Source organism: Anopheles coluzzii, chromosome 2 (assembly GCF_943734685.1).
Source record: "Anopheles coluzzii chromosome 2, AcolN3, whole genome shotgun sequence".
NCBI classification, from domain to species: Eukaryota; Metazoa; Arthropoda; class Insecta; order Diptera; family Culicidae; genus Anopheles; species Anopheles coluzzii.
This window is the reverse complement of record NC_064670.1, coordinates 34,970,458-34,997,390: the sequence shown is the minus strand read 5'-3', so window position 1 is coordinate 34,997,390 and position 26,933 is coordinate 34,970,458. Positions and strand designations below refer to the sequence as shown.

The following is a 26,933-nucleotide window of genomic DNA, read 5'->3' as shown; positions in this document are numbered from 1 at the left end:
CAACAACATCATGCAACATCCCGATGTCTCATATGGCCGCATCGGGTCGGTATCGTTGCTCAAGAATGGAAGTAAACCATAAGTTCGCTTTGCCGTTTCAGGGCTGACCGCACACATGTACGTAAAGTTTCTGGGTTCTGTGTGCAAACTCCGAGGAGAGTAATTAGCTCCACGGGCCCTGGTCGGGCGAGCTCTGGCCCGGTAGTGCTGCAGCAGTTTTTGGGACAAAGTTCCCCGATACTGATCCAGCACGTGGTTAGCCATGATTCATTCGGAAAGGCTAACGAGTCTCGGTGCCTTGGCGTGTTACAGGGATGCATCCGAGGTGGCTCGGGTGAGCCTGTTGGACGTATTTCTTGGAAGTGACAGTGTTTCTTCGAAAATGTCTTACTTTCCGACTTTTGGAGTTGCATTACGTCTGCTAGGCGTCAGCAGTATTGTATCCAACCAATCCAAAACACTTCACTTCTCAGCGCGCTATCCTTGCGCACACACTCATCAAAACCCATCCTCGAGCAATAAATAAACCGTCTGCTTTGCGCCATTCCAGCTTGCCTCATTTGCTTATCCAATTGTTAGGACAATTTACACCCACACCCATCCCGTGCGACTGATAATGCTTTAATGTCGGGTGCTTTGATTCACTTAATGCTTACGGTTGCGTTGCATGCAACGGAACAACTCCAAGCCGCGGCAAAAACCTTCGACCCAGGCCGAGCACAAATAACCTCACTTCACACGGCACGGACACACGCGCGGAACAAAACACACAGCGGCAGCACTTTGGAGAAAATTAAAACCAAACCACTCCACGCTACCTCCCAGGACCACATTGTTCGGCGCGGGCTGTGTTTCGTGTTCGGGCTTTTCCTTCTTTTTTTTTTTTTGTTCAATTTTGCTTTGTTCCCTCACAGCTCACTTTTTCAAACAGCTCTCGCCAGAACAGGGCGCTAACAACACGAACCACCATAAATATTAACCACGAAGCGAATTTCACATTTAATTGTAAAACATCCCGAGTGCAGCTCGCGCGAGGATTTCTGCTCCTGCCACGCCTTGCCCCTTACGCTGCCCCCGGGGCAGCGTTGAACATTGGTGCAAATTTTAATTCCGGTTTTTTTTGCTCGAAAAAACAACACCAGTTCTCCCCCCTCCGCTTCCCAGTACTCCACTGTGTAAGGGGTTTGTGTGTTTAGTTCTAGCAGGGGAAGCATTGGTAGAAACCAGGAGGCTCCAAAAACGTACATGAAGCTGTCAGAGAAGTTTGCTATTCTTTGTCCTGCCGGTGGCCCTGCCCCGTCCCGAAACACTCCGTAAAGAGTTCCACGGCGTAACGCTAGAAACCGCAACATTTACAGGCGAGTCGCCTATTTTACTGATGCCAGTTGTTTTTTTTTTTCTTCTTGTTTGGACCTTACTTTGCCTTTCCGCGGCGCGCCTCCCGCCTCTTGGCAAGACACATTCCAGCACCGGCAAATGGTATGCAGCCCGGCATCATCTGCGTCGTCCGTGCGGTGTCGTGCGTTGTCTGAACGTTGCTTCTAGCAACAGCTTTCAACCAGGAGCTCGAAACACCGCTACGATCGAGACGAGTTGTTTTTATGTAGATTGTGTTTGTTGTGTTTTTCCTCTGGTCCTCTCTCTTTCTCTCTCTCTGTTTCTCTCTATTTCGCTCTCTATTGATGCTCTTACTTCATTTTTACTCTCAGCTTCCGGTTTGTCTTCGAAGCAGCAGCCACAACGCCATGGTGTTAGCCCATTCCATGGCAACCCCTGGTATCCGTTGGCCAAAGTGTGGTAGAACACCCGCCGCGCACAGGCTGCTGTCGTAGAGTTCTGCCCCAATCTGAATAGTCTGCGGGTTCTTCCCGTCTTCCCGGAGTGTCCCCAGGGTGTTATTCATAATCGTAAAATTCACTTTAACACACTGCGTCGTGTTGCGTGTTGCGCCCGCTTTCCCAGAACAAGTTTGGAGAGAGCCTGCACGTGAGCGTGAGGACCATCTTTCGGCGTACTTACGGCAGGGCGGAAGCTTGTGCTCCAACGCACCGGGTGGTCGTAAAGCCCGCAAACACCAATGAGCTTTCCGTGGGGTTGCATTTCTACCGCATACTCCAGACTTCATTCGAGAACACCCGTTCGCACTGCTGTTACATTTGCAGGCACTTTATCGATCCTTCTCCAGCAGCAGCAGCAAAAGCAGCAGAAGTAGCATAATAGCGGTAGTAAGACTGTGGAACATGAATAAAAATGAATAAATTAATTTTTTCACTTTTTCACAAACCAGACGGCATAACAACAAGCGAAGAAGCAACAACACACACACACAATTCCCTTACAAAACAATGGCGTGCATGCAGTTGTGCCATTGTTGTACGAAACTTTGCGACAAGCGCGGTTGATCTTCAGCCAACCGAACGGGAGTCATTTAGTCAGCTTACTTTATATTCTTTTTTGGTTTCATCCTCTCTCTCTCTCTCTCTCCTGCCCAGTTGCACCGGTTTGCATATCAAACAGTATCATGATCGTGGGTGCATCGCTGGACGAAACCGTTCCGGTACCGTGTCACGTAGCGGCCGATCCGCTGGACGTGTCCTTTGATTGGAACTTTTCCAACAGTGGCGAACGGTTCGAGGTGGCCAGCGGTCAGTTCAATCTGCTGCAGGAGTTTCACCCGGAGGGCATCACCCAGTCCCGGTACGACGCGGACGAGGATAACTCAGGTAAGACACGTGCCAGCCGCTTTCCCGGGTGCCCCTACCGTGCCTTTGTTTTGTCTGTGTTTTCTTTTCTTTTTTTACGGTATTATTTTACCCTTACACTCGGTTCTGGTGACACTGTGCAACGACGACACCGTTTCGATCATTGATTGAGTTTCGCCCTGCTCGGCCCGGCGCTCGGTGCACACAGTGATTGGCTGTGAAAGCGAGTCTTATCGAGTCACGCGCTGCGAGGTTGATGCAGTTTACATGTACACCACACGCTTCATGGGCTGTATCGTATCGTGTGTACTATATCGAGTTTTGTTCTTGTTTTTTTTTGCACTCTTCTTCTTGCAGAAACGATCTATGAGCTGCTGTACACGCCGAAAAGTGAGCGTGAGTACGGGACGCTGGCGTGCTGGGCGAAAAATTCCATCGGCAAGCAGGTCGAACCGTGCCTGTTTCAAGTAGTACCGGCAGGTAAGCTAACACGCTGTCGCATGCGGGTGTTGGTTACGGAGCGAGCAAAGGCTGACTTTTTGTCGCCACATCAATATGGTTTATCGATTTTTGAGCTTGAGACCACGTTGATATAACTTTGGTTATCGGATACTGTTACTTTATGCATTTCTGGTATAAGGTACTTTTTGTTTTTTTTTTGTTTTTTTTTTTGTTATCCATTGTGGTATGTGGAAAATTTTCACTATCGACGTGTTCTTCTATAACAGTTTTGTACATCATTTTTCAGATTCAGTAAAGCAATAACACTTAATTTTAAAACTATATCAAAATTTAAACACAGTTAAGCTATTTTCCTGCCAATTAGGTTAGCTTAAGGAGCTTATGAATTATTCAAGTATTATTTTAAAAAGAATATAATATAGTCAAAAGAATATGTTTCGCTCGTGTTGCTAACACCAACAATCGCTACTGACCTTAAAATGATGTGTCAAATTTCCCCGAACCATGCTTTCCCCCAAATAGCAAATAAAAATCACAAACCCACCCGCACCCAACAAACCAAACGTAACGCGACCGGAAATGTCTCCATCACGTTTCCTCATTAGTTTAACAAGATATCGTTGATTGACAGTGTAAGCGAATGGGACGCAGGGAACATGAGGAAACACAGCAACAAAAGCTACTGCGCTGAATGCACGAAATGGCATGGACCAAATTTCCCCCCTACCACACGTTCGTTCGTTCTCTCGCTTCCCTCGCTTCGTCTCGAAATCCCTCAATACTTGCTGACGGCAAACGTCAAACGGTGCTCCGATGACGGTACCAAGTCCGCTCTGTCGTTCCGACGAAGACGCAGCGCTAAAGATGAACGACAAACATTGCGTCGCTTTTCTCGCTCCCGCTCGGCCACACTCTAAGGCAGAGTAAACAAAATCCCAACAAAACAAAAAAAAAACAAACTAAAAGAGACCTCCCACCCCCGCCCAAACGCCAACGCTCACGTTTCCGTTTTATTTTCCCACAGCCAAGCCGGCCCCATTGCGCAACTGTACCCTGCGGCCCTACTCGACCCTAATGTCGCCGGCGGGTCCACAGCACAGCCAGAATGCTTCCGCCGCGTCAGCATCCGCCTACTCGTACACGTACGGCGATCCGCCGAGCAGCCACCCGGCCGGTCGGCATCCAGGTCAGCACTATCGGGACACTAATTACATTGTGCCGCAATTCGTTAAAGATCGGAACGTGCCACCGGCCGACCAGCGGAATGTTACAGTGAAATTTAATCAGAAAAATCCCAACCCCGGCGCGGCCGGTTCCCGCGCCACCGGGCCATCCACTGCCTCGCTGCGCTCCTCCTCCTCCTCCTCCTCTTCGTTCGCTGCGGTGAAAGCTTCCGGCGCGGTTTCGAACCGTCGAGATCGGCGTAACCGCACCGGTGGCGGTTTGCCTTCGATCCGCGACACCGATACGGCTCGCCTAACCGCGGACGGCGGGGAGGAAAGCAGCGCCGGAACCGGATCAAAGGAACCGCTTGCCGATCCACCGCGACCCCTGCCCGCCCAGCCGCTCGAAATGGTTCGGCGGCGGGTGAAGGCGGCCCCCGGCTCCACGACGAGCGACGAGCAGAACAGCCGAACCGAGCTGCTGAACACGGCGACGGCCGTCCTGCTCGGCGAGGGCGGTTCGGCAGCCGTACTAGCATCGTCGGCGGTCGGCAACGATCCGACCGAGCAACAGCGCGGAAGTCGACTGCGCCGCTACACCATGAACTCCTCCACCGCCCACCAACGGTAAGTCCGACAGCCAGACAGCAATTTAATGAAAATGTGCAAAATGAAATAAATAGAGCTCTATTTGATGATGATGATGATGATGATGAAATTTTCAGCAACGCCAGCCTACCGGCGGCGAACAGCGGAGGCAGCGAAAGCAACAGCAATCAGCCTTCGCATCTGCAGCACAGCAGCAGCAGCAGCGACGATCGAGCCCGGGGTGGAAATAATTATCACACGCCGGGCAATGCAGCAGCAGCAGCAGCAGCAGCAGCAGCACCGATTGCATCGCAATTAAGATCGAAAACGATACGCCACCAATCGACACTGGCCCCGCCGGCCCCACCATCGGCCGCCTCCCTCGCCAGCTACGGTGGCGGATTTTCCGGTGTGAATGGCGCCACCGGACACGGGCCCACTTCCTACGGAGGCAATCATCATCAGCATCATCAGCATCACTACGTAGGACCGGGGGACGGCGGTGGTGGTGGTGGCGGAGGCACCGGTGGTGGCAGCCACTCCACTTCCGTGGGGAACGAGCTGCAGCCCACGATGATGGAGCTCGAGTGTGTCGCCGGGTACGATGGTGGCCTGCCGCAGCACTTTTTTCTCGAGGCGTACGACTCCCGGACGCGCAAATTGCGCCTAAACATCACAAGTGCCCTTAACGATGTGCCGCTCTTCCGGATCGACCTGACTGGTAAGCGGGTGGGGTGGGGAACTTCGGCAAAGATTAGGTTCTTTTGTTGCGTTTTGCTTTCATCCTCCGTTGCTGTACGCTGTGTACATTTATCCAGTTTTCTTTCGGTTTCGGCCTGGTGGCGGCGGGATTGTTTCAACGGCTAGCACGTATGATGTGTTCATATGTTCATGCAATCAATTTTGAATTAGTTCCATTAGGTTCTTTTAATCAAGTACGGTGTGAAGTAAGCTTTTTAAAGCACTTTTGAGAGTTCGTTTCTTTAATTTAATTTCAACATGTTTCAACTCTTGAAATGTTATGCTTCGGTAATTCCTATCATAATTTTTATTATCGTTTTATGTTAAATGTTATGTTTCTTGATACGAATAATTTTCTTGAATTTGCTTTTGCAATACTTTGAAACAATAGTTGTGTGAAACAATAGATGTTTTTTGTTCAAAAACATAAAATAAAATATCAAAATAATATTTATGTAAATAAATCAAACAAAAATATCCTTCTCATCCTAACGGGGGATGCATCTATTCATAACTCATGTTCACGACTGTATATATATATATATATATATATATATATATATATATATATATATATATATATATATATATATATATATATATATGTGAATTGAAAAATGGGTTCGACAACCCTGGTGGAATAATGAACTATAAAAACGAGGGAATTCGGGAAGCGGGACAGTCGATGTTCAACCTTTGTAGAAAGCACGTCAATAAAGAGAATTTACATTTGGTGTCAGAAGTGTGATGAGCAAGGATGAAACGGGCGCAACCGAAAACTTAAAGACGTGTGTTTGCGTGCGTGCGTGTGTGGTGCGGACAGGCACAGATCAACCAATTTGAAGACGCGTGATTGTGTGTGTGCGACGGGTTCAGACGGGAGCGCAACCGACGAAATAACAAGTGTGTTTGTGGGTGGAGAAGAGCGAACAATAGCCGAAACAAAACGTGTGTGGTCGGTGCAGTGCAAACAAAGGTTTCTTGCGTTGAGCGAAATACCGCGAAAATGTCGACGGAAAACGACACTGAGGCAGCCGTTGCGGCTTTGGTCGAGGAATACACCCAACTAGGGTTGGTGAAACAGTGCGAGGAACGGGGAATAGCTACAGGTGGAAACAAAAAAGAACTGGCCACTCGTATTGTCGAATACGATGAAAAAACACAAGATGAAACACTTAATCGAACTGATGCCGCAGCTTATGCCGATGCGGAAACAACACCAGAAAGGGAACAGCCGGGAACACAGCCATATTCCTTCAGGGACATCGAAGAAGGGATTGAGGCATTCAGTGCTGGTTCCACCCAAGATATTCATCGATGGTTGAAACATTTCGAGGAAATTAGTACGATGGCAGGCTGGAGTGATGAACAAAAACTTATAATGTGTCGCAAGAAGCTTACGGGTGTGGCTCGTAGTTTCTTAGGAACTCTTGTGGGTATGACGACGTTCCAAAAGCTGCGCCAAGCACTGATCAACGAGTTTGGACGTAAAATGCGGGCGAGTGACGTCCATCGGTTGTTGTCAACACGACGTAAAAAAAAAGAAGAGTCTGCTTTAGAGTTTGTTTACTCGATGCAGGAATTGGCAAACCAAATAAAGTTGGACGAAGCAAGTTTGATCGAGTACATTGCGGATGGGTTCACGGAAGATGAAAATCAGCGTGCATTGTTTTATGCGTCTCAAAACATTGCTATGCTAAAAGAAAAGATTCGTTTGTTCGAGAGAGCAGCAAGCAAAAGGATCGAACCGGCAAAGCAGGTGTTCAAGAGAAGTGAAGACAATAAGAAGAAGCGCTTTTGTTATAATTGTGGTGACGCCGGGCACGAAGCACAAAAGTGTCCATGGAACAAAAGTGGTCCGAGATGTTTTGAGTGTAACGGATTTGGACATCGTGCAAAGGAATGCAAAACAAAGAGGCCAGCAATTCCAGCAACGCCAAACACGTTTGGTAACAAAGGAGCCTGTTTCAAGTGTGGTCGTATGGGACACCAGGCAAAGAATTGTGACAATAACTTTGCTGTGCAGTTTACTGGTGTTCAATCACAATTGGTAACAAAACAGAAATTACCACTGAAGAGCGTATCAGTGTACGGAAAGGAGTTTGAAGCATTGTTGGACACGGGAAGTGAAGTTTCACTAATAATAAGTAATGCGTTTGAGGAACTTCCATCAAATTGCAAGGTTTGGTCCAATTCGGAGAGAACACTGAAAGGTTTGGGTGGACATTTGCGGAATGGTCTTAAAGAAACCCAGGTTCCTATCGTGATAGATGGCGTAACATACGAAATCCAACTTATTGTTGTGCCTGAGGGAGCAATAAACGCACAATTGATCATTGGCATGGATTTTTTGGAGACGGTGGAGTTTACGATCAACAACAGTGCGATCACGATAGCACCAAAACAATCTAATGAGTCAGACGTTGCGTGGATTCAGAATATTAGAGATGAAAGTGAAAGCTATCAGGTGCATCCGAAGTTTAAACAGGTGGTTAGTGAAATGGTAGAAGAAATGCAGCAGAAAAACAGCGAACGCTTGACCAACAGTGATAATCTAAAAGAGTGTCCAGTGCAGTTAAAAATAACATTGAATGACATAGCAACACCGTTTAGGCATACTCCCAGTCGTTTGCCTGATATGGAAAACGAAATAGTGAACAAACAGGTGGCAGAGTGGTTGGAAAAAGGAATTATTCAGCCGTCAAACTCCGATTATGCTAGCCGTGTTGTGCTGGTTAAGAAAAAGGACGGATCTAGCAGAATGTGTATAGATTATCGGCAATTGAATACCATGGTGTTAAAAGACGCTTTTCCAGTGCCTGTAATAGATGAAGTGTTAGAAAAGCTGCAGAGTGCGAAATACTTTTCGGTGATGGATCTAGAAAATGGTTTCTTTCATGTTCCTATCGAGCCCAGTAGCCGTAAATTCACAGCATTTGTGACGAAAACAGGGCTGTATGAATTTTTACGTGCACCGTTTGGTTTTTGCAATTCGCCAGCTGTTTTCATACGTTATGTGAACTATGTGTTTCAACCGCTTTTGAATAGTGATGTGATGAACCTCTATATGGATGATATTATAGTACATGGTGTTACAGCCGAAGAGTGCCTAGAGAAAATGAAGAAAGTGTTTGAAAAAGTGGTGGAGTATGGATTGCACATTAAATGGAAGAAGTGTCAGTTTTTACAAACTTCCATCTCGTTTCTTGGTCATTTTGTGGAAAATGGAACCATATCACCCGGGCCAGAGAAAGTGGTAGCGATAACAAAATTTAAAGAACCTTCTGATGTCAAAGCGGTGCAATCATTTCTAGGGTTGACAGGATTTTTTCGAAAGTTTATTAAACAATATTCTGTGGTAGCGAGACCGTTGACCGACTTGTTACGTAAAGATGTGAAATTTGAAATGGGTGAGTCTGAAGTTAGTGCATTTAGAGCGTTGAAGGAAGTGTTGGTGAAGGAACCGATCCTAGTGTTGTACAATAGGGAAGCTTATACAGAACTGCATACGGATGCGTCCAAGAACGGGTTCGGAGCTGTGCTACTTCAGCAATTCAGTGGAAAGATGCATCCAGTTTTCTTTTGGAGCAAGAAGACTACGGAGGGAGAATCGAAGCTTCACAGTTATATATTGGAAGCAAAAGCAGTGTATCTGGCAGTGAAAAAGTTTAGGCATTATCTTTTGGGAATACAATTTAAGTTGGTAACAGATTGTATTGCTTTTAAGCAAACATTGCAGAAAAGGGATGTGCCTCGTGAAGTGTCGGCTTGGGTCATGTTTCTGCAGGACTTTTCTTACGTAGCCGAGCATCGTCCAGGGCGTAATCTGCAACACGTAGATTGTTTGAGCAGATACCCGAATGAAGTGTTACATATTGTGAGTGAAGCGATCTATCGTATTAAAACTGCTCAACAGCGCGATTTTGGACTTAGAGCCATCGTGGAAATGCTTTCTAAAGGACCATACGATGATTTTGTTATGAAAAGTGGAGTGCTTTACAAAGTGTGTGATGGAAATGAGCTACTTGTAGTTCCACGAAGTATGGAGAAAGAGATTATTCACGACGCGCATAATGATGGTCATTTCTCCGTGAAAGGTACGACACATGCCATCAAACAGAAGTATTGGATACTTCATCTCGAACGAAAGGTGGCGCAAGTAGTGAATAGTTGTGTGAAGTGCATTATGTTCAACAAGAAGCTTGGTCACAAGGAGGGCTTTCTGAACTGCATCGACAAAGGAGATACACCACTGCATACCCTGCATATGGATCACGTCGGACCAATGGACGCGACAGCGAAGCAGTATAAGTACGTGCTAACGGTAGTGGACGGATTTTCGAAATTCGTTTGGCTCTTCCCTACAAAGACGACTAGCGGAGAGGAAACGTTGCGGAAGCTGGAGGTATGGTCATCGATCTTCGGCAACCCGGCGCGCGTCATCAGTGATCGGGGTTCGGCATTTACATCGCAGATATTCAGCGAGCATCTGAAGAAAAACGGTATCGATCATGTCGTGAGTACTACTGGGGTGCCAAGAGGTAACGGGCAAGCGGAGAGGGTTAACCGAATTGTACTAACTATTTTGTCAAAGCTATCATCTGACGATCCCGCGAAATGGTTTAAAAATATAAATAAAGTTCAACAGGCTATTAACGCACATAGCCACGCATCAACGGGACGATCACCATTTCAGCTGATGTTTGGGATACAAATGAGGAATAAGGCGAGTGATCAATTAATAGAATTGTTAAATGATGAGTTATATGAGGAATTTGATGAAGATAGGAAAAAAATGAGACTCGAGGCGAAAAACGCGATTATAAAAGCTCAACAACAGTATAAAAGACAATATGATAAAAAGCGTAAACCGGAAAGGGGTTATAGTATAGGGGACTTGGTAGCTATCCGTAGGACTCAGTTTGTAGCGGGACGGAAACTTGCGAGTGAATATATCGGGCCTTATGAGGTAGTTCAGGTGAATCGAAATGGGCGGTACAAAGTCAGGAAAGTGGGTAACGCGGAGGGTGCGAACGTAACGACGTCTAGCGATGATTATATGAAGCCTTGGGCATTTGCGGTAGGGACAGACGACATAGATTCAGAGCTAGAAGAGGGAGAAGAAGAAGGAACTTCCGAGACGGAAGAAACATCAGGAGGGCCGAATGTGAATTGAAAAATGGGTTCGACAACCCTGGTGGAATAATGAACTATAAAAACGAGGGAATTCGGGAAGCGGGACAGTCGATGTTCAACCTTTGTAGAAAGCACGTCAATAAAGAGAATTTACATATATATATATATATATATATATATATATATATATATATATATATATATATATATATTAAATGTATCAGTTAATATGCGATCCCCATAGCAATAACAAGGTCTAGTAACCGCGCATGGTAATTTGTTAAACGATAAAGTGTAACTCAATGTTCGCACAAATTCCATGGCTAATCTGGCATTTGTAACATCTCCGGATACCGTCCCTTGCTGTTAAAAGTCTTGGCATGGACCTTGAGCAGAAACTGCTAACTAATCTTGCAACATCTTCGCCAGGAGAAGGATGGACATTTTCATCACAAAGATTTAGTTAAAGGCGGTTGTCTGAACTGCAAATCATTCATCGGGAAAAGTGTAGCTTGCAAACTGGCGATGGCTCTAGAAGAATAATACATTAGCAGTGATTATAAGCAATTTCTTTCTTTATTTCTTTTTTCTGTTTTTCTATGGAAAAGCAGAATGAACTCAAACAATATTGAATAGTAGATAACATAGGTATGGTAGCCAAGTGGATTAGTATTTACAGCATATCTTCTTGCATTTGTCAAGTAATTTTGCTTCGAGCTTCTTCCAACGAATTATTAGGACACTTTCCAAGAAATACTATTGCTCACCGTACCACTTCTACTTCGAAGGAAAATATCACACTCTCTTTTAAATGCGACTCCCCTTCACTAATACCCCAAAATTGCAAACAATAACTGAACATACCATCGTACCAACCTTAACCGAAAACAGTCATAAACCTATTTCTGGTCATTTCCCTTCCAATCGATGTGCCGCTTCATGCTTCAGCGAAAAGGCACATTGTTTTTTTGGCTTAAAATTGTCTCCCCTCTCCCACCACCAATCAAACATCGCAGCACAACGAACGCTTTAAAAGCAATAAGCAGAAAAAAAAACAACGAAAACAAACGATACACTGAAATTTGTAAACCCATTCAGCTGAATCCTTTTCTCTAAGGCAACCAATCTCCTCCTTTATCTGGCTTTTGAATCGTTGCTGTTGTTGTTGTTCTGATTCGGTTTATGTTTCTACCTTCCTTTCTCTTTCATGCACACGTCCAAACCGAACCGTCACAGAACTAAGTCCCAGCGAAGCCTACACACCGACCCTGCACCTGATAGCGTACAGCGTGAATCAGAAAGGTCGTTCCGAGCCGACGATCCTGGAGGATATAGCAATTAATGAAGCTGAAAAAAGGACCGGTAAGTTGCGCACATTTCGTCCACCGTATCTTGATTGTGTTTTGCAGTTGGGGTTTTTTTTTCGTTCTTGATTCTTCGATATTGTGGGTGTTGTTTTGTGTTTTTTCCTTCTTCTCTCGCTCACTCACTCTGTGTATCTCTTCAACGAGACAAAAGTTGAATCTTGCTAACGAGAGGGTGCTTCTGGACGGGTGGCTGTTGACACAAACAAGTAAACTGCCCAAACTTTCACCTTTCTAGAACAATTCCCGCGGGCTGTTTCCATCACGGCCGGGGAAGGGCCATTTGGGGCCATTGGCAATCGTTTCAAAAGGCAACATCAGACAGAGGTGTCCTTACCGCTACCACCGAAGAAGTTGTACAATGAAAGGTGCTCTTTTTTCACTCACTTCACCCTATCTGTTTCTTGTTCATCGCTTCGATTTCGTTGATTTGCTGTTTTACCCGAAGCTGTTGGATTACCTGAAGACACATCGAGACATAGCTATTTGGCTTATCAAACCAATTTTTCGGAATCTGTTCTAAACGGGCGTAACTTCACAAAGTGACTCTTGGTCCCTGTCAAGCGAATCAGGGACGGGGTTTCTGGGTATAATAAAAACGCGACAAAAACTCTTCTAACCATGAAGCTTTTCCTAACGGCAGCGAGAAGAAAACCAAAATCTTCTTCCACACCCATCCCGCACTGCGCTATTCCGATGGGGGTAATCTTTTCACATTAAAACTAATTTTCCGTAAATTTAATAAACAGTTCCAAGATAAACCGGACACAATCAGGAATAGGCGGAAGCGTGACGGAAGGGAATCGCTACAAAACAGAGCATCCACACCGAAAGGACAATCCAACCATGACTGCCGCTGCTCGCTGTTGTTGATATTTGCTGTTGTAAAAAAGGAGGATTTTTGTTGCTTCCACTGTCACTTTGCTGCAGTATCATTAGCATCATTTTTAAACCGGAGAAAGCTTTCCCTATGACAGCCTTTTCCGTGCTTGTTTCTATTTATTTTTCCACACACTGCATCCCAGTTGTTTTCGTTCCGATGCCCGATTATTGCTGCCGTGAACTGCCGCTATACCCATCGGGTCATATCTGCCCATGGTGCCGACGGTTTCACATACGACCGCTGCTCTGTGCTACGATAAGTATTTCCCACGAGGCCATCAGACCAGACCAGTATGGGAGGCGGCTGGAAAAAAAGAGTGGCCCATACAGTACTGGTAAGCATTTGTATGTAACGGTATGTGTGGGAAAATCCTGCCATCAAAACGACAGAAAAAATCGGCTCACATTAAAGGGACGACAACGGGTGACACATTTGCAGTCGTAACCGTTACGCCACGGGGTTAAGGGAAGGCTCTCGGATGATGGTGTAAAAGCTTAAAAATTGCCATCATTTATTTTTATTTTAACATCGTCTATTGTTTTTCCCTCGGGCAGCCCTCCGGTACGATACGCTATGGAAGAAAACATATTCTTCGATGGAAAGTGAACACGAGGGGGAAAGGGAGAGGGCCGGTCCGATCATGAACAGAACGTGATAAAACGGCGTTTGCCTACTTTAAGGAGCTTTTTTTTGTTTTTTTTACACGGTTCATGAGACGAGGTTTTGATCGTTCCGTTTACGGGATACGTTTGACAGAACGGCGAGTAAGTATCGGACGCTGTTTGGAGAAAATCTGGTCAATTTAGAATCCAAATAAAATTGTGCAAAAAGTACTTTACTGCTTTGAATACGTTGGATGTACGTGATGGTTTTGTGTTTAGATAGAGTAGTGTATACAGAGAACAGGAAATTCCTATTAATTGTTTATTTAATGAAACAAAGTTTGCAGAAAACTTCTGTTTACCAAATCTGTTTCCGCAATCTTTTTTTTTGTACAAACCCCGTTTTATGGTTTATGTTGGAACTCAAATTTCATCTTGTCAGTGGAACAATATTCCTCATACGGGTTGTATTTTCCATATCCAATTGACAGTTGAATTCTGCCACATTGAATGTCTACAATTGTATACAAAGATAATTTTAAAATTATAATATTTTCCATTTTTTTTATTTTAAATTTGTTCATACATTTTAAAGCATTGTTTAAAATCGGTTTTAACCTTTTTCGACAAAATGCTTAAGATTCAGTGTAAAACAAATCAATCGCACATGAGCTAAACTGATCAAGGCTGCGATTAATCGACGTTTGTTTAAATTTTATTCAGGCTAAAATAATCTAGCACGACAGACAGTGAATAGTTTAGCGTATTGTATTGTATGACGTTTTGACAAGATTTCAACCACCAACTGTCACACACCATTAAAAAAACTGACTAATATCACCATACCAGGTCCCAAATTTGGAACTTTTTAAATGCAATTGCTACATACTTTATCCTAACACTTTGATCGCTGGCCTGACGTCACGGGTTTTCGAGTGAGCACTTAGCGCATGGCAAGCGAGCGATGAGAGCGACAATATCTAGTATACGATCGTTATCACTCTTTTGTTTCTTTGCGATAAGCGGCGTAGCACATTCTTGCCGTTTTCGTTCTTTCTTTTCTACCTCATTCCTTCTCAAAAGTATTGCTGAGTCAGATACAGAGCTGAGCGGTGAGCAAAGCCGTCATACAAACTCATATAACGCGGCGCTTCACTCTCTGAGTGCTGGCATTTTGCTTTAGCTTTCTGCAGAAAGCACAGTACAAGATAAGAGAGCGATGAGAGCGTTTCATTGGCTTACGATCTTTCACTATCTTTCCGATCCTCACGTACGATGACGCTTCTGCAATGTGCGCTCTCTCTTTCTTCCCGCTGCAATACGCTCTGCTTAGAGTTACTGAGAGACTAATCACAGAGAAGGAGAGTGAACAAAGCTTCGATTCCAAAGCGTGCCACACAGCGCCCAGAGTGTTAAAGAATTAAAGATGGTTTAAGTAAACATAAAAATTTCATAAATGGCAAACATTAAAAATTAAAAAGGGATTATTATTTCAATAATTATATCATTACACAGTTTACTATTTTTTTACTTAAATTGATGTACTTTTTAAATTAAAGTTAAACTAAAGTTCAATTGAAATATTTATGGTCATGTTTCTGTTCATTCTTACGAATTCTCAGAAAATATATAAAATAAAAGAGATGCAAAAAAACAAAATCTGTTCCACAAATTCAAATTCTCGCTATGCTTTCGCACTTATGCGAATGACCCATTATCAGGAATACTTGTTATGGTAGAAGCACTAAAAATATCTCATTAAACCGCACCTGACTAGCGCGCTTGCTTCACCTAACCAAATAACCACCACCGTTTGCGCTCGCTGGCACAATTAATTTATCCTCACAATTAAGTTTGCCTAGCCACAGACGCAACTTGTTTGCATTTTGATTCTCTTGCTCTATACACTGCGTTTAATACCGGTTCGGCACAGTGCAGCCCTCCCGGTCCTTTCGGTGGACCATCCCACACGTTGCAAGCATCAAAAAGCAACAAGCAACGGCAAACAGGAAGGTGGAAAAACTTTTTCCAAGCATCCCGCTGCGTTGTGAAGTGCTGTATCTCCTGCCGTTTCTCTATTCGCAAAATGTGTTTTGTTTTTGTTGCAATATATTTTATTTCCATCAGCTGGCCCTCGTTGGGGCTGGAGGCTGTCGAAACGAAAACAAAAAAATAAACTTCTACCATTCCCCGGTTGCGTGTGCTGTCGCTCTCCTCGGTAGAGCTTCTGGGGGCAGTTTGGTCGCCGTTCTCGCCTGTCGTGCGGCACATCAAATAGAATGTTTTCCTAATTTTACGTCCAACTTTAGCCCATTGGCTACGTGTTTTATTCTGTGTCCATGCCTTCATTCTTGATCTCACCCCCCGACGAACGTGGCTCGGGCTGGTTCGTCGCTAGCCGCTTCTAACGAACAGTCGGATGGTACCGCACCGAGCCAGCCTCGTGCGATGATGGTGAGAAAAGTTATCACTCACTTTTCCTAACGATGTAAACAAATTTTCTCCGATGATGTGGTCATCACACAAATACGCTTCAGTGCATCTCGCTGACAACCTCGCCATTGTGTGTTCGAGGGAGAGTTGGACGGTTGATGGGGCATAATGATGGGAGAAGTTTTTTTGTTGGTGTTTGCTGTGTGCGATGGAGGCGCCCAGTCGCTCAACCGCCCTGAGAGGATGGGACGATGAGGTCCGCCACAAATCGATACAGACACAAACGGGACGGACGGTTCTTTTTTTTTTGGAAGTCAGGAACTTCTCCAGTCAGGATTCAACAAGGACGGGTGGTGCAGACTTTTGCACAGAATAAACAGACCGTTCAATTTGACCAGCCTAATGGTATGGCCCGCTGTCGGAAAGAACGGGGGGAAGAGAAAACGGTATAGGCAGTCATTGGGCAAATGGTCGAAGATGAATAAAGTTTTTGCCCCACGCGCTACCCGTCCCTCTCCTTTCTAGCTCATCCACCAAACAGCCCAGATCATTCCTAGTGACGACGATGAGTGCCCTGAGCACTGAGGCTGGGGTCGACTGGTATACCACCCGGCGGGCTCCCTCCTACCCACCATGCTCTGGTGAAAGATTTTTGCTATTTCACATACATTTTTCTTTCGACTCGCTTGACCGAACAGAATAGAAAACCGCCGTGGTTCGGTGGGCTCGGTGTTTGGCTGGAGTTTTGCTAGCACGTCGTTTGCGGGATGGCTCAAAATCGGCTCGAATTAAGTGAAACCGACGATAACGAGCAAGGGAAACGACCAATACCATCCAGCATGAGCCACGACGCCGTTGGAGTGAAGATTTGCCAAACAGAATGACACAGCTACACAGTTCTTTGGCACTTAAGCTGGCCGTGTTTTTAGTTCTGTTGTTGGATCTAGAAATTTGCTAACGTTCCCTGTACCAGCCATTTGAAATGAAGCGTTTTTGTTTTAGGATTGAGTTCCTTCTTCACTCTAACCTCAAACATTCCCGAGCTTAATTTGTTTGCAGCACGAAAAAAGAGGCCCCACAGCTGAGCCACCTGTGTGTGGTTTGCGCTAAAGCTCACTCAACAACTGGTTAGCACCCGCCCGGGTGCTTGGCCGGCTAGGTTTTGCCCATTCATGAATAATCAATCAATCGGGGCATCTATCGCCATCCCGCCAGCTCAGCCGATCATAAAGAAAGCATCTCCATCTCGGCACCATAGATAGTACTTTTTTCACGCTTTATCTGCATTAAGCCACTACCCGCACGGATGCTTTAAATCTACTCAGGGCTACGGGTAAATGGCTGTAGCTTGAAAACACGTCAGGCGCGATCGCACAAACCAAAGCCATGCACAAATGCACGCTAAATCAACGTCCTCTGCCCGGCCTCTCGATGTGTTTGCCTCCGATGCCACACCGATCACACACAGACACACCGGGCATAGCGGGATGTGTACCCTCGGACCTGAAACCGAGCCGGAATTGCAATGGGGCAATATGCAAGCAAAAGAAAACAACACTCACCAGGCAGCGTTGGATGGTCAAATGCACCAATGGCAAATGGATCAGTTCTATCCACTCTTCCTCTCGTGTGTGTATGTGTGCACGGCTATTCCGGGAGGACTTTTTATCCTGCAACCTGCCTGGGACGCTCCCATTAGAGTGTGAACCACAAACATTCACTGGCGCAAACCGGGACCGGGTCGCTGCTGCAACGCTAATGTGCATGGTTTTCCGGGGCCGTGGTTCCGTGGGGATGACGCCCGTGAGCGTAAGGGCAGCCATTTCAAGTGCAGCTGGGGTTTGAAATTTTTCATGAACTATTTCGCCCGTAAGATAAATGATAGCATGAAGCGGGAAATAAAACGCGCGAAATACGCGCCCCGACCAAGCGGGAGCTTGCTTTAATATTGTACATTTTATTTTACCGGTCGGCTGAACATGAAAGGGTAGGAGTGAGAGAGAGAGAGAGAGTGAGAGATAGAGCGAGAAGCGTTCCAACACTTTGTCGCATCGTGTGTTGGCGGTGGCTCGGTGGTACTAGCCTCGATGAAAATGGACACCCGAAAGTAGCATTATATCGAGTGCACTTCCACTAAAGCGGGGTGATTTATTTTATCGCCCAAGATGAATCTTCCCACGCTAGTGGGTGTGGGGTTGGTGATCATCTCATCCGGTCGAGCCCACTTCTTAGCGCTGAGGTGTGGGTGTGGGAGAAATGCGTGAAGGCTGGGGTAGTATGGCAGGGAGAGGCGAGTGTTAAGGCATGAAAAAAAAGGAAGCACGCACACTCGCTCGCTCGCAAATCGGTGCGAGCAACAAAATAGGTGGTGATTACCGTCGGTAATAGTGAGATATTTATAACCGATGCCGCTCAGGTTTCCGGAAACCTCTGCACTTTGGCTAATGGTCTAGTAGTGATGGTGGTAGGGGTGGTGGTTGTGTGCAGCATCCTCTTCCAACGGTCGCTTGTTGTTTGCGACGACCGAAATCGATCTGAAAGCATTTATTCAACAAATGATCGGTGCGAGACGTGTTGGCATATACTATTTCTCATCGGCATTGCACATTTTTTGTTAAGGGTAAGAGTTTCTGAAAGGATATTCATAAATCACGCGACTGTTTTGCGGCCCCCCGTTAAGCCACCAGTTGGAAGAACATTGGGTATAGTAAATGAAACATTTATTTCCTTTCTTTGCTCAGCCTTTGATGATTGTAACGAGTATGTTCTTTAACATAGAGCGTTTGGAAAGTTTTGTTTAATAGTCACAATAAGTGATTCTATAAGTCAACTTTTAGGCACCACAAAGTCTCGAACAGTCCTATTTGAATGTACCAGCATTGTAGACATTTTCTTACCTACTTGACCATATGATGAAAATGACAAGTGACTGAATTTAACCTGTAAGACCTCACCTGTAAGACCATGTTTTTGTGAATTATTTCTTATTAGAAAGCTTATTTTCGCTAAACCCCTTAATCGACTTTAATTAGATTCCCATTTCAACTTTCCCGTGATACTTAGGATGACAACAATTACAGGCTTCAGGCCGTGCAATCGTAACACATTTCACATACGGACACGAAAGAAATTTCTAAATAAAGAAATAAGTAAATAAATAAGTAAAATTTTAAATACGTACTCCAAGAGACCCTTAGAACTTGGACTGGCCTGGTGTACCGGTTTATACTGTGAGTCAGAGAAGGGTTTTACGGGGTTAACATGTTATACTACATGTTATGCTATGTAGCATCCCTTATCTTAATAGAATAATTGTAGCAAATTGTATCTGCTTGTCTCAACTAGGAAAATCCTGTTCGCACAATGAAAAGATAAAAATCAACGAAAAGCATCAATATCGCAAACAATCGCATTTTCGCGTGAAACCCGGATTTTTTAAAGGATAAGCCAAAAAGTAATGGGATAGTGATTTTCAACGAAATCAAATTCTCGAGTTTTTTGGAGCCAACATTTCCGAGAATTCGTTTTCCAACGATGTAGGCGACCAGCAAGATTTTCATCATATTTTTATGCTATTCGATGCACGCTGTTTAAAAAAAAGGCCCCACTTCTCCGTGCAACTTGTCCCGGAAACATTTTGCTGCTTTTCAACAGCAAACAACAAATATAGAAAGGGCCCCCTTCTGCGTGGGTTTGTTTAAAGAGGCACCCCGAAAAGCATCGAGCCGAAAATATGCTTCTCAGAAGGACAGTGAACCAATCACCAACGGGACACACAAATATTGGTCACAGTCATAGGAAAAAAAAACATCGATCCCGCTCTATGCACACACAAACAGACTACTTACAACTGTCCCGAGAATGTCCATTTCCGGCCCTCGCTCACAAAGCACACATTTCGCTAGCTCTTGCGTGATGATGGGGGAAACACCACCGCCTACTTAAGAACAAAGCATCCACTCGTCCCCGAACAGAGATAATCACAGCCAGTCACAAACTTCCAGGACCATAGCTCGTCCTGCTCTTCACAGAGGGCACAAGGTAGCTGCTGCCCGGTAACGAAGCTGTCACCCATCGGTGCGTTAATTTTTATGCTCATCCTCGGTCAACGCTTCTACCTCGTGCTTTTTTGCGCCTGTCCCGGTCCCGTTTGCTTTGTCCGTTGGTCGATTTTGGAAGCTTTTTCGCACTTCCTGTTAACATTCCACACACCGTTGGGCGCTCTCGTTCGCCTCATCAACTGGCACCGGCCACCGGAGAGCGAGGTGGCAAAAAACCGGCCACCCGGCTAAAGTTTTATTGCAATTGGAATTGGTTTCCGCCAATCTCGCAATGGGTCCCCATATTGCAATTAAAAAGTTTTACATTTTATAGACCGTGCCCGTGCCCGTGGTGTCACACGTTCAGCATTTTCAACGAAGCTACTTAGTAGAGACAGAGGGAGGGAGAGAGGGAGAGGGCTGGAGAGAGGAGACGCAAGGGAAGCTACACTCACACAAAAAAAAAGATCATCAACGCATCATCTGAACCAAACAACAAGCGGGGACACAAGTGCACGAGGCGCAAAGCTTCTATCGCAAGCGGCCCCGACCATCCAGAACCTCCTCCCTTCACCTCGACAGTGAGTGATCTTTTGGCCAACTGGGATAAAAACTTTATCCATTCGCAATCCTCGACGCGCGGTTCATTACTTATTCATGTGGCTGTGGGTTTTTAGTCTGTGTCGTTCTTTACCCCCTCACGCTGGTGGTGTACAGATAAAGGCACCAGAGTGGTGCACAGGGAAAGCGGATAGGCGGGTTGGAGGGGGCATGATTGAAGCACTGCTTCCGCCCGCTGCTTCCCGCCAAACAGGCCCATTGCTTAGGCGCGAAATCGAAAATGCGCGCACGCGAACCACGCAACAAACAAACGACCGGCAGCAACAGCCGGGTAGAGGCCGAAGAATTGAAGCACGCTTGTGCCCCTGCGGTGGTTTGCGCGCGCCAGTGCCGCACACTGGAAGGAAAAGAAAATCGCTAACGTATCGCTTCGGTAATTGAATGCGGCAAAACGGAAATAAATTTACCACCCTCCGTGGAATTCGTTTCGGGGTAGCCATTCCATCCTAACGATGGATGCCAGACCCGGAGCTCGGGCCAGGTCTTGCAGGCGACGACGACGACGACGACGAGTCTGTCATTCGGATTGGCACAAAACGGGGGGGGGGGGGGAAAGGGCAATGCCTACGGGTTAGCAGCGGCAGCATCCATGCCCGCGCAGTAAATCCGTCGGTGCGTAACACGAATGCAAACGCGGAACCGCACGGTTCATTCACCGTTCGGCTGTTTATTTTCACTTCCAATCGTAAACAACACCACCGGAAGCCCATCTCCAGCCTACGCAGGAGGGCTCACAGGGGGAGGGAGGAGAGGGAGGGGGAGGCCATGCACACTTACACGCGATCTTCACTTGAAGTTGTTGGCGGGCGCATTGTTCTCGCTTTATCGGCTGGCAAACAACGGTTCCGGATTTCGACCTCCGCCCATCGCCCTGGTGCTCGCATTGCCGCGCGATGCTCGTTTTCCATTTGAACGTTTTCATCACCTTGTGGCGGATACACAGATACACTTACACACACAGACACACACACACATGCACAAGCATAGCTACAAACGCCCATTTCCTTTCCATCTCGTCCACTCTCGCAGCCAGAAGGCATCGTTTTGCGGTCATGGGCGAGAAAATCCGTGGCAAAATTGTGATAAATGACGAACCGTTTTCATTCCGCACCTTTCACTTCCTGCTTCTCTCTCTCTCTCTATCTACGTTTCCCACCAGCAATCGGCCCGATTGCTCTCGTTGTTACTCTTTACTTCCTTTTTTGTGTACGTGTTTGTGCGTGTGTGTGTGTGTGTGTGTGTGTGTGTACACCCTCGCCAAAACTGTGAACAAAACGCACTCTGCACAATGGAGACGAGGCTTTTCCTTATTTTCCGTATCATTATAATAAATGGATTTTCTTCATACACGATAAATAATCATCATCAATTTTAATGGCGATCGATTTACTGGCCAACCGCCTCCTCCCTCCAGACCTCACCAGTCCCCCCCCCCTCCCCCTCACCCCCTCTCAGCGCATTAAGATAGACAACTTGGCACAAGAAAGGGCACAATATACAGCTTGGGAGCAGGGTTTTTTGTTGCCTTTTTGTTCTGCTCTTTCCGACTTCAAATCAGCACAATGGCCTGCAGTTCCGGAGGGCGCTTTGTTTGGGAGCAGGAAAGGGGGAGATTTTTTTATATGATAATTTACTGTCCGTATTGCTGCATTCTTCTCATTTGGTATAAGGCGCCAGGCGCAGAGAAAATGGGAACAGCAGCGGGGTGCGACGATATCTCTGCTCTCGAGCACTTTCATCCGCTCATCTATCAGGCAGGAAGGCAACGAGATTGTAATGGCAACGACCTCTCGTGTTGTTCGAGAGTGTTCGACCGATCGCTTTACCAAGGCTACCGCAGGGCACTCCGCACTACTTCCCAGTAAGTTTTCCTTTCCGCTATTGCCCAACAGAACATCCCTTGGTGGATGGATAAAACTTTTCGTCGTTACAATCGTCGTTAACTTGGGCCCGCCGTGGCTGTGGTTTCCCGACGATTGATGAAGTCTTCACTATCAATCAATGTTGCTCCCTTCTTCCCCCTGCTTTCCGGTTGGTTCCCGGTGCTTCGCCGGTACACCTTAACGTGCTTCCCACTGGCCTAGGTTCGGGCTTGTTGCTTCCATTGTGTGCGAACCCTTTACGGTACGGTGTAAAAAGGTTGCTACTAAAGAGGTGTTGAGTGATGCAAAATGATAGTCACTTAGGAGAGTGTGTATGGGTGTGTGTGTGTTTGTGTGTGGCACCCGGAACTTTTCTGCTGGTCGGTTCGATTTTAGGGTGCAGGTTGAGGCGAACATTTACTTCGGTAAATTAACTCCGCACGTTTTGCCGGTCTATTAGGAACGGCGAAATTTCGGGAAGTACAAAATTATTCTCCCATCAATCAGCCCCCGACTGTTAATTTGTATTAGTGGGATGTATGTATGAAGGAGTTTTATCAACTACATTACAATTTAAAAACATTTTAAACAAATTGGCTTTTACACAAACGTTTTGTGATGAAAATTGTTATAACGTTTGCATTCAAAAAAGGACAATAAAATGTTAATTTTTCATTAAGTTTACCTTAACTTGTTTTTACAAACTTTCTTGTGCAGCAATCTTAGAACCTTATAAGTTCAAGGACAAAATTTTACACCTCTATCAATCGAAACCTAACCATGCTGGCTAAAAAAACTGAGACAACTTCGTTTAGTAGCGTGTGCCGTAAAAAAATGCATCCTGTAGCGTCTAAATTGAACTCCGTGGGTCAGTTTTCGAACGTCTTATAAGCCTGTTTCGGCATTTAAAACATCTTGGCACTATTAGACAACAATCAGTGCATCGAAAAAAAGCCCAGTTCCGAATGGCCGACGACTCTGAACGACTTGGGGTTTGAAAGGAAGCTGAAAATGAAGACCTCGAGACAAGAGGCTACATCACTGCTTTAGCTTGGGCGGTAGGTCGATCCAACCCACCAAAAAAGCAGAAATCGGGTCCACAGGCTTCGCAGCGGCAAGCAATAACGCCAAAACTCAATTCGACCATTTTAGGTGATATTTTTGATATTTTGGAATGTTGATATGACACAAACATTTTGATAGTCCGCTAACTGAGCCAACATCCCCCGACCCCGTCCTATCATTTTTTTATGATGCAAAAACTCCTATCAGGACCAACATGATGCAAAACTCTACTCCAACAATTGAGTCGTGAAAACTTAAGAGGAACTGTTAAAAATCGAGGTAGATCTTCAAAACATGCCAGCACTCATGTTATCGTTCGCCACGGCGATAATTCCGGATTACTGACGAAAGGCAGCACGCAGGGTCGTAAATTTAGTTTTTTAGACAATTTAGGACAGTAAATGTTGTTGGTGATAGTACAATTTTGTTATTGTTTAAATGTTTAAAGAGATTTTAGACCTCTTAGGATCTCTTTCGCCTCTGATAAGTTGTTTAGGCAACTTAATTCTTTCTACCACAGGTGCGTCAGACTAAACTGGTTAGTCAAATCTGCCCTGTGGTAAGTTGTACGGTAACTAGACCTTTTTTTATAATGTTGTGTCTGACTATTTTAAAATTTGTTCCACTTCTTCTTTCTCATACAATGAAGCGATATTTGTAATGTTAAAATAGATAAAGCATTACTCATTAAAAGATTAATGGACTGTATTGAATGTTCCTCAACTATGAATCAATCGAACATTGCAATAATCCACATGCCGCATACATATCCCTTATTTTACTGAGCTGATCAAACCGGTAACAAAGGCTAGAAAAGATTCAATATCATATTGTTAGACGTTTGGTTTATTCTGTAAAAATCACTTGGTGATGAATTATTCATTAGGATCATTTTCTTTCAAGAGCAATTCATTCCTTTGCTAGTGCCATATTGAAAATGCAATTACATTTTCCACATTCTTGGTTTATGAGTTGATTTAATCAATGAATGGATCGACAATATATATATATATATATATATATATATATATATATATATATATATATATATATATATATATATATATATATATATATATATATATATATATATATATATATATTTACTTACTATGCTGCTCTCATGCTGCTTTATTTACTATACTTACTCATGCTGCTTTATTTACTATGCTGCTTTTTAAACAACGTGCAACGAAAAACGCAAATAATCTCGCATGAGTCTCTTTAGCACTTTACCTATGTTTTTGCATTTATTGCTACTGTTGCCTTCAGCATCTCACTCTAACAGAAAACAGCTTAAAGCTGCGCCAGAAAACAAAACGCCGAAAAAAAAAACATTACATTACACCAAACCGATCAACTCTACACCGACGCTTCGATCGGAAATAGAAACGCTTCAAAATAAACACTTAAACTACTCCCGCAATGCCAAGCCAATAGTACGGCCGAACCGAACCGTATTTATTTTAATAAACCGGAAAAACATACACCCCCACGCCCACCGCTTACCGCAATCCCATTAAACCGTGCCGGCACCAGCCGCCCCACTCCCCGGGGCAACATTGATCTTTGCACCCTCATCTGCCCACTCCACAGCATCCGGGCTTCACACCATGTTTCAACGAGCAAAACAGTGGAGCAAAGCAACATCGCGCCGGTCTCTCTATTCCCTTAACAATTTCCATCCACCATCGTGCCATCCGTGCCTTGAAGTTGTGGCGAAAGAAAAAGGGCACGAAGCAACAAAAAACAAGAAATGGGCAAAATGGGCAAAAAAAGAAAGCAAGAACAGACAGAGCTAAAGAAAAAAAAGAGACGCCTTCAGCCACATTCTCTACCGCGTATCTTAGCGATACGCTTTCGACCCGTTTTGTGCGGTATCCCCTTTTTTTAAGCATCCCCGCAAATCGTTTATCGTTTATTTAGCGAAACCGAACGATTGGAAAAATGGTCCAATTCCCTTCGATCGATTGAACCAACTTTTCGGTGTTTACCCTCTCGAAGCGAAACCGAAGTTGCCCTACAATTGATGAAACTGTGCTCCGTGTGTCAAGTGTCTGGGTGGGGTGGTGGCGGGAGGTGGAGTGGATAAGGTGGCACACCAGACCAGAGAAAAGGACATTTACTGACACACAGGCACACACATTCGTAAACTCTTTCCATACGTTTGGTTCGAAAAAAAGACGGAATGAAGTAAAGAATGGTGCCCCAATAAATACGTATAGAAAAGAGGGAGAGAGAGAGTTAGAGAGAGTGTGAGAGAAAGAGAGCAAAGGAAGCGACTAAGGTTAAAAATGTGGAACAAACGGTACCATCCGTTCGCCGACCGTTTCGCAAAGGGGGGAAAACCTGGTCCCGATCGCAAGGAAATATGGTTCCCGGTACTCGGTGTTTTCCCGTGCGAGGTCGTCCTTGCCTTGTTGGTCCCCCTTGCCGTGGCACAAATCCCTCCCTATGGTTGCCCCAGGGAGAAGGAAACTCTTAACACGTGTACTGCAAAACGACACTTTGCATATATGCAAATGTGCTTCGGTCAGCACAATCGAATACGCAGCTCGATAGATCGTCTCCGACACGACCCGTGAGGGGGGAGGGGGGGGTCGGACACATGGGAACCCACACTGGGAACTTGGCTCCCTGTTGCCTTCCCTGTGTTTCCCCGGCCACGCTTTCCCGTTCGCTTGTGGAGCGTTCGTTTGAAAAGGGGTTTTTCTGTCGTAAAAAGCGAAGGGATCAATAAAAAGCCGGCTTCCGACGATGGGTCAATGGTAAATATTGAGCTGCCAGCATGCCCCAAGAAAGCAGCCCACCCGCCCCTGCTCGAACCGCGGTCCCAACCAATAGACCGCCGGAAACTTTTGCACCATGGTGCTCCCGCATCTTCCGCCAGCACACAGCACGGTTTCTCGCCTTTATTTTCGCCGCTTTACCGCCATCTGCGTGTGCAGTACAATGCAGCAAACCTCGGGCACTGTGGCCCTTCCGAGTTTTTTTTTCTTCGCAAAACAACATTCCCGAACCGGTCGGTCCATCGGTGTCAAGATCGATGAGGTTGGCGAGGGGGGCAGTTGCGAGCGTGGGCAGTTATCCGTGTCCTGCGCGTTCCCGTTTCGAACGGTTCTTGCTGACATACGAAACATTGTGCGAATCCGACCTGGTGTCGAGTTCACATGTGCGTCCTCAACCTCTCCGGCACCGGCTACCGCTCCTACCCACCCGCTTCACCGACCGGCCCGATCAGCCACGCGTCTTGATCTTCTCGGCATCCTTG

The 26,933-nt window shown here is 45.5% G+C and overlaps 1 protein-coding gene across 2 annotated transcripts in view; it reads left to right on the top strand.

Moving 5' to 3' along the window:
• The window catches only part of LOC120948094 (uncharacterized), a 139,657-nt gene that overhangs the window by 102,773 nt on the left and 9,951 nt on the right, over positions 1-26,933 (top strand). For both annotated transcript variants that reach the window (XM_040364081.2, XM_040364082.2), the window contains exons 12-16: positions 2,493-2,723; positions 3,060-3,182; positions 4,189-4,954; positions 5,053-5,636; positions 12,029-12,154. In XM_040364081.2, coding sequence (XP_040220015.2) covers positions 2,493-2,723; positions 3,060-3,182; positions 4,189-4,954; positions 5,053-5,636; positions 12,029-12,154 — 1,830 coding nt within the window. The remainder of the gene's footprint in view (positions 1-2,492; positions 2,724-3,059; positions 3,183-4,188; positions 4,955-5,052; positions 5,637-12,028; positions 12,155-26,933) is intronic.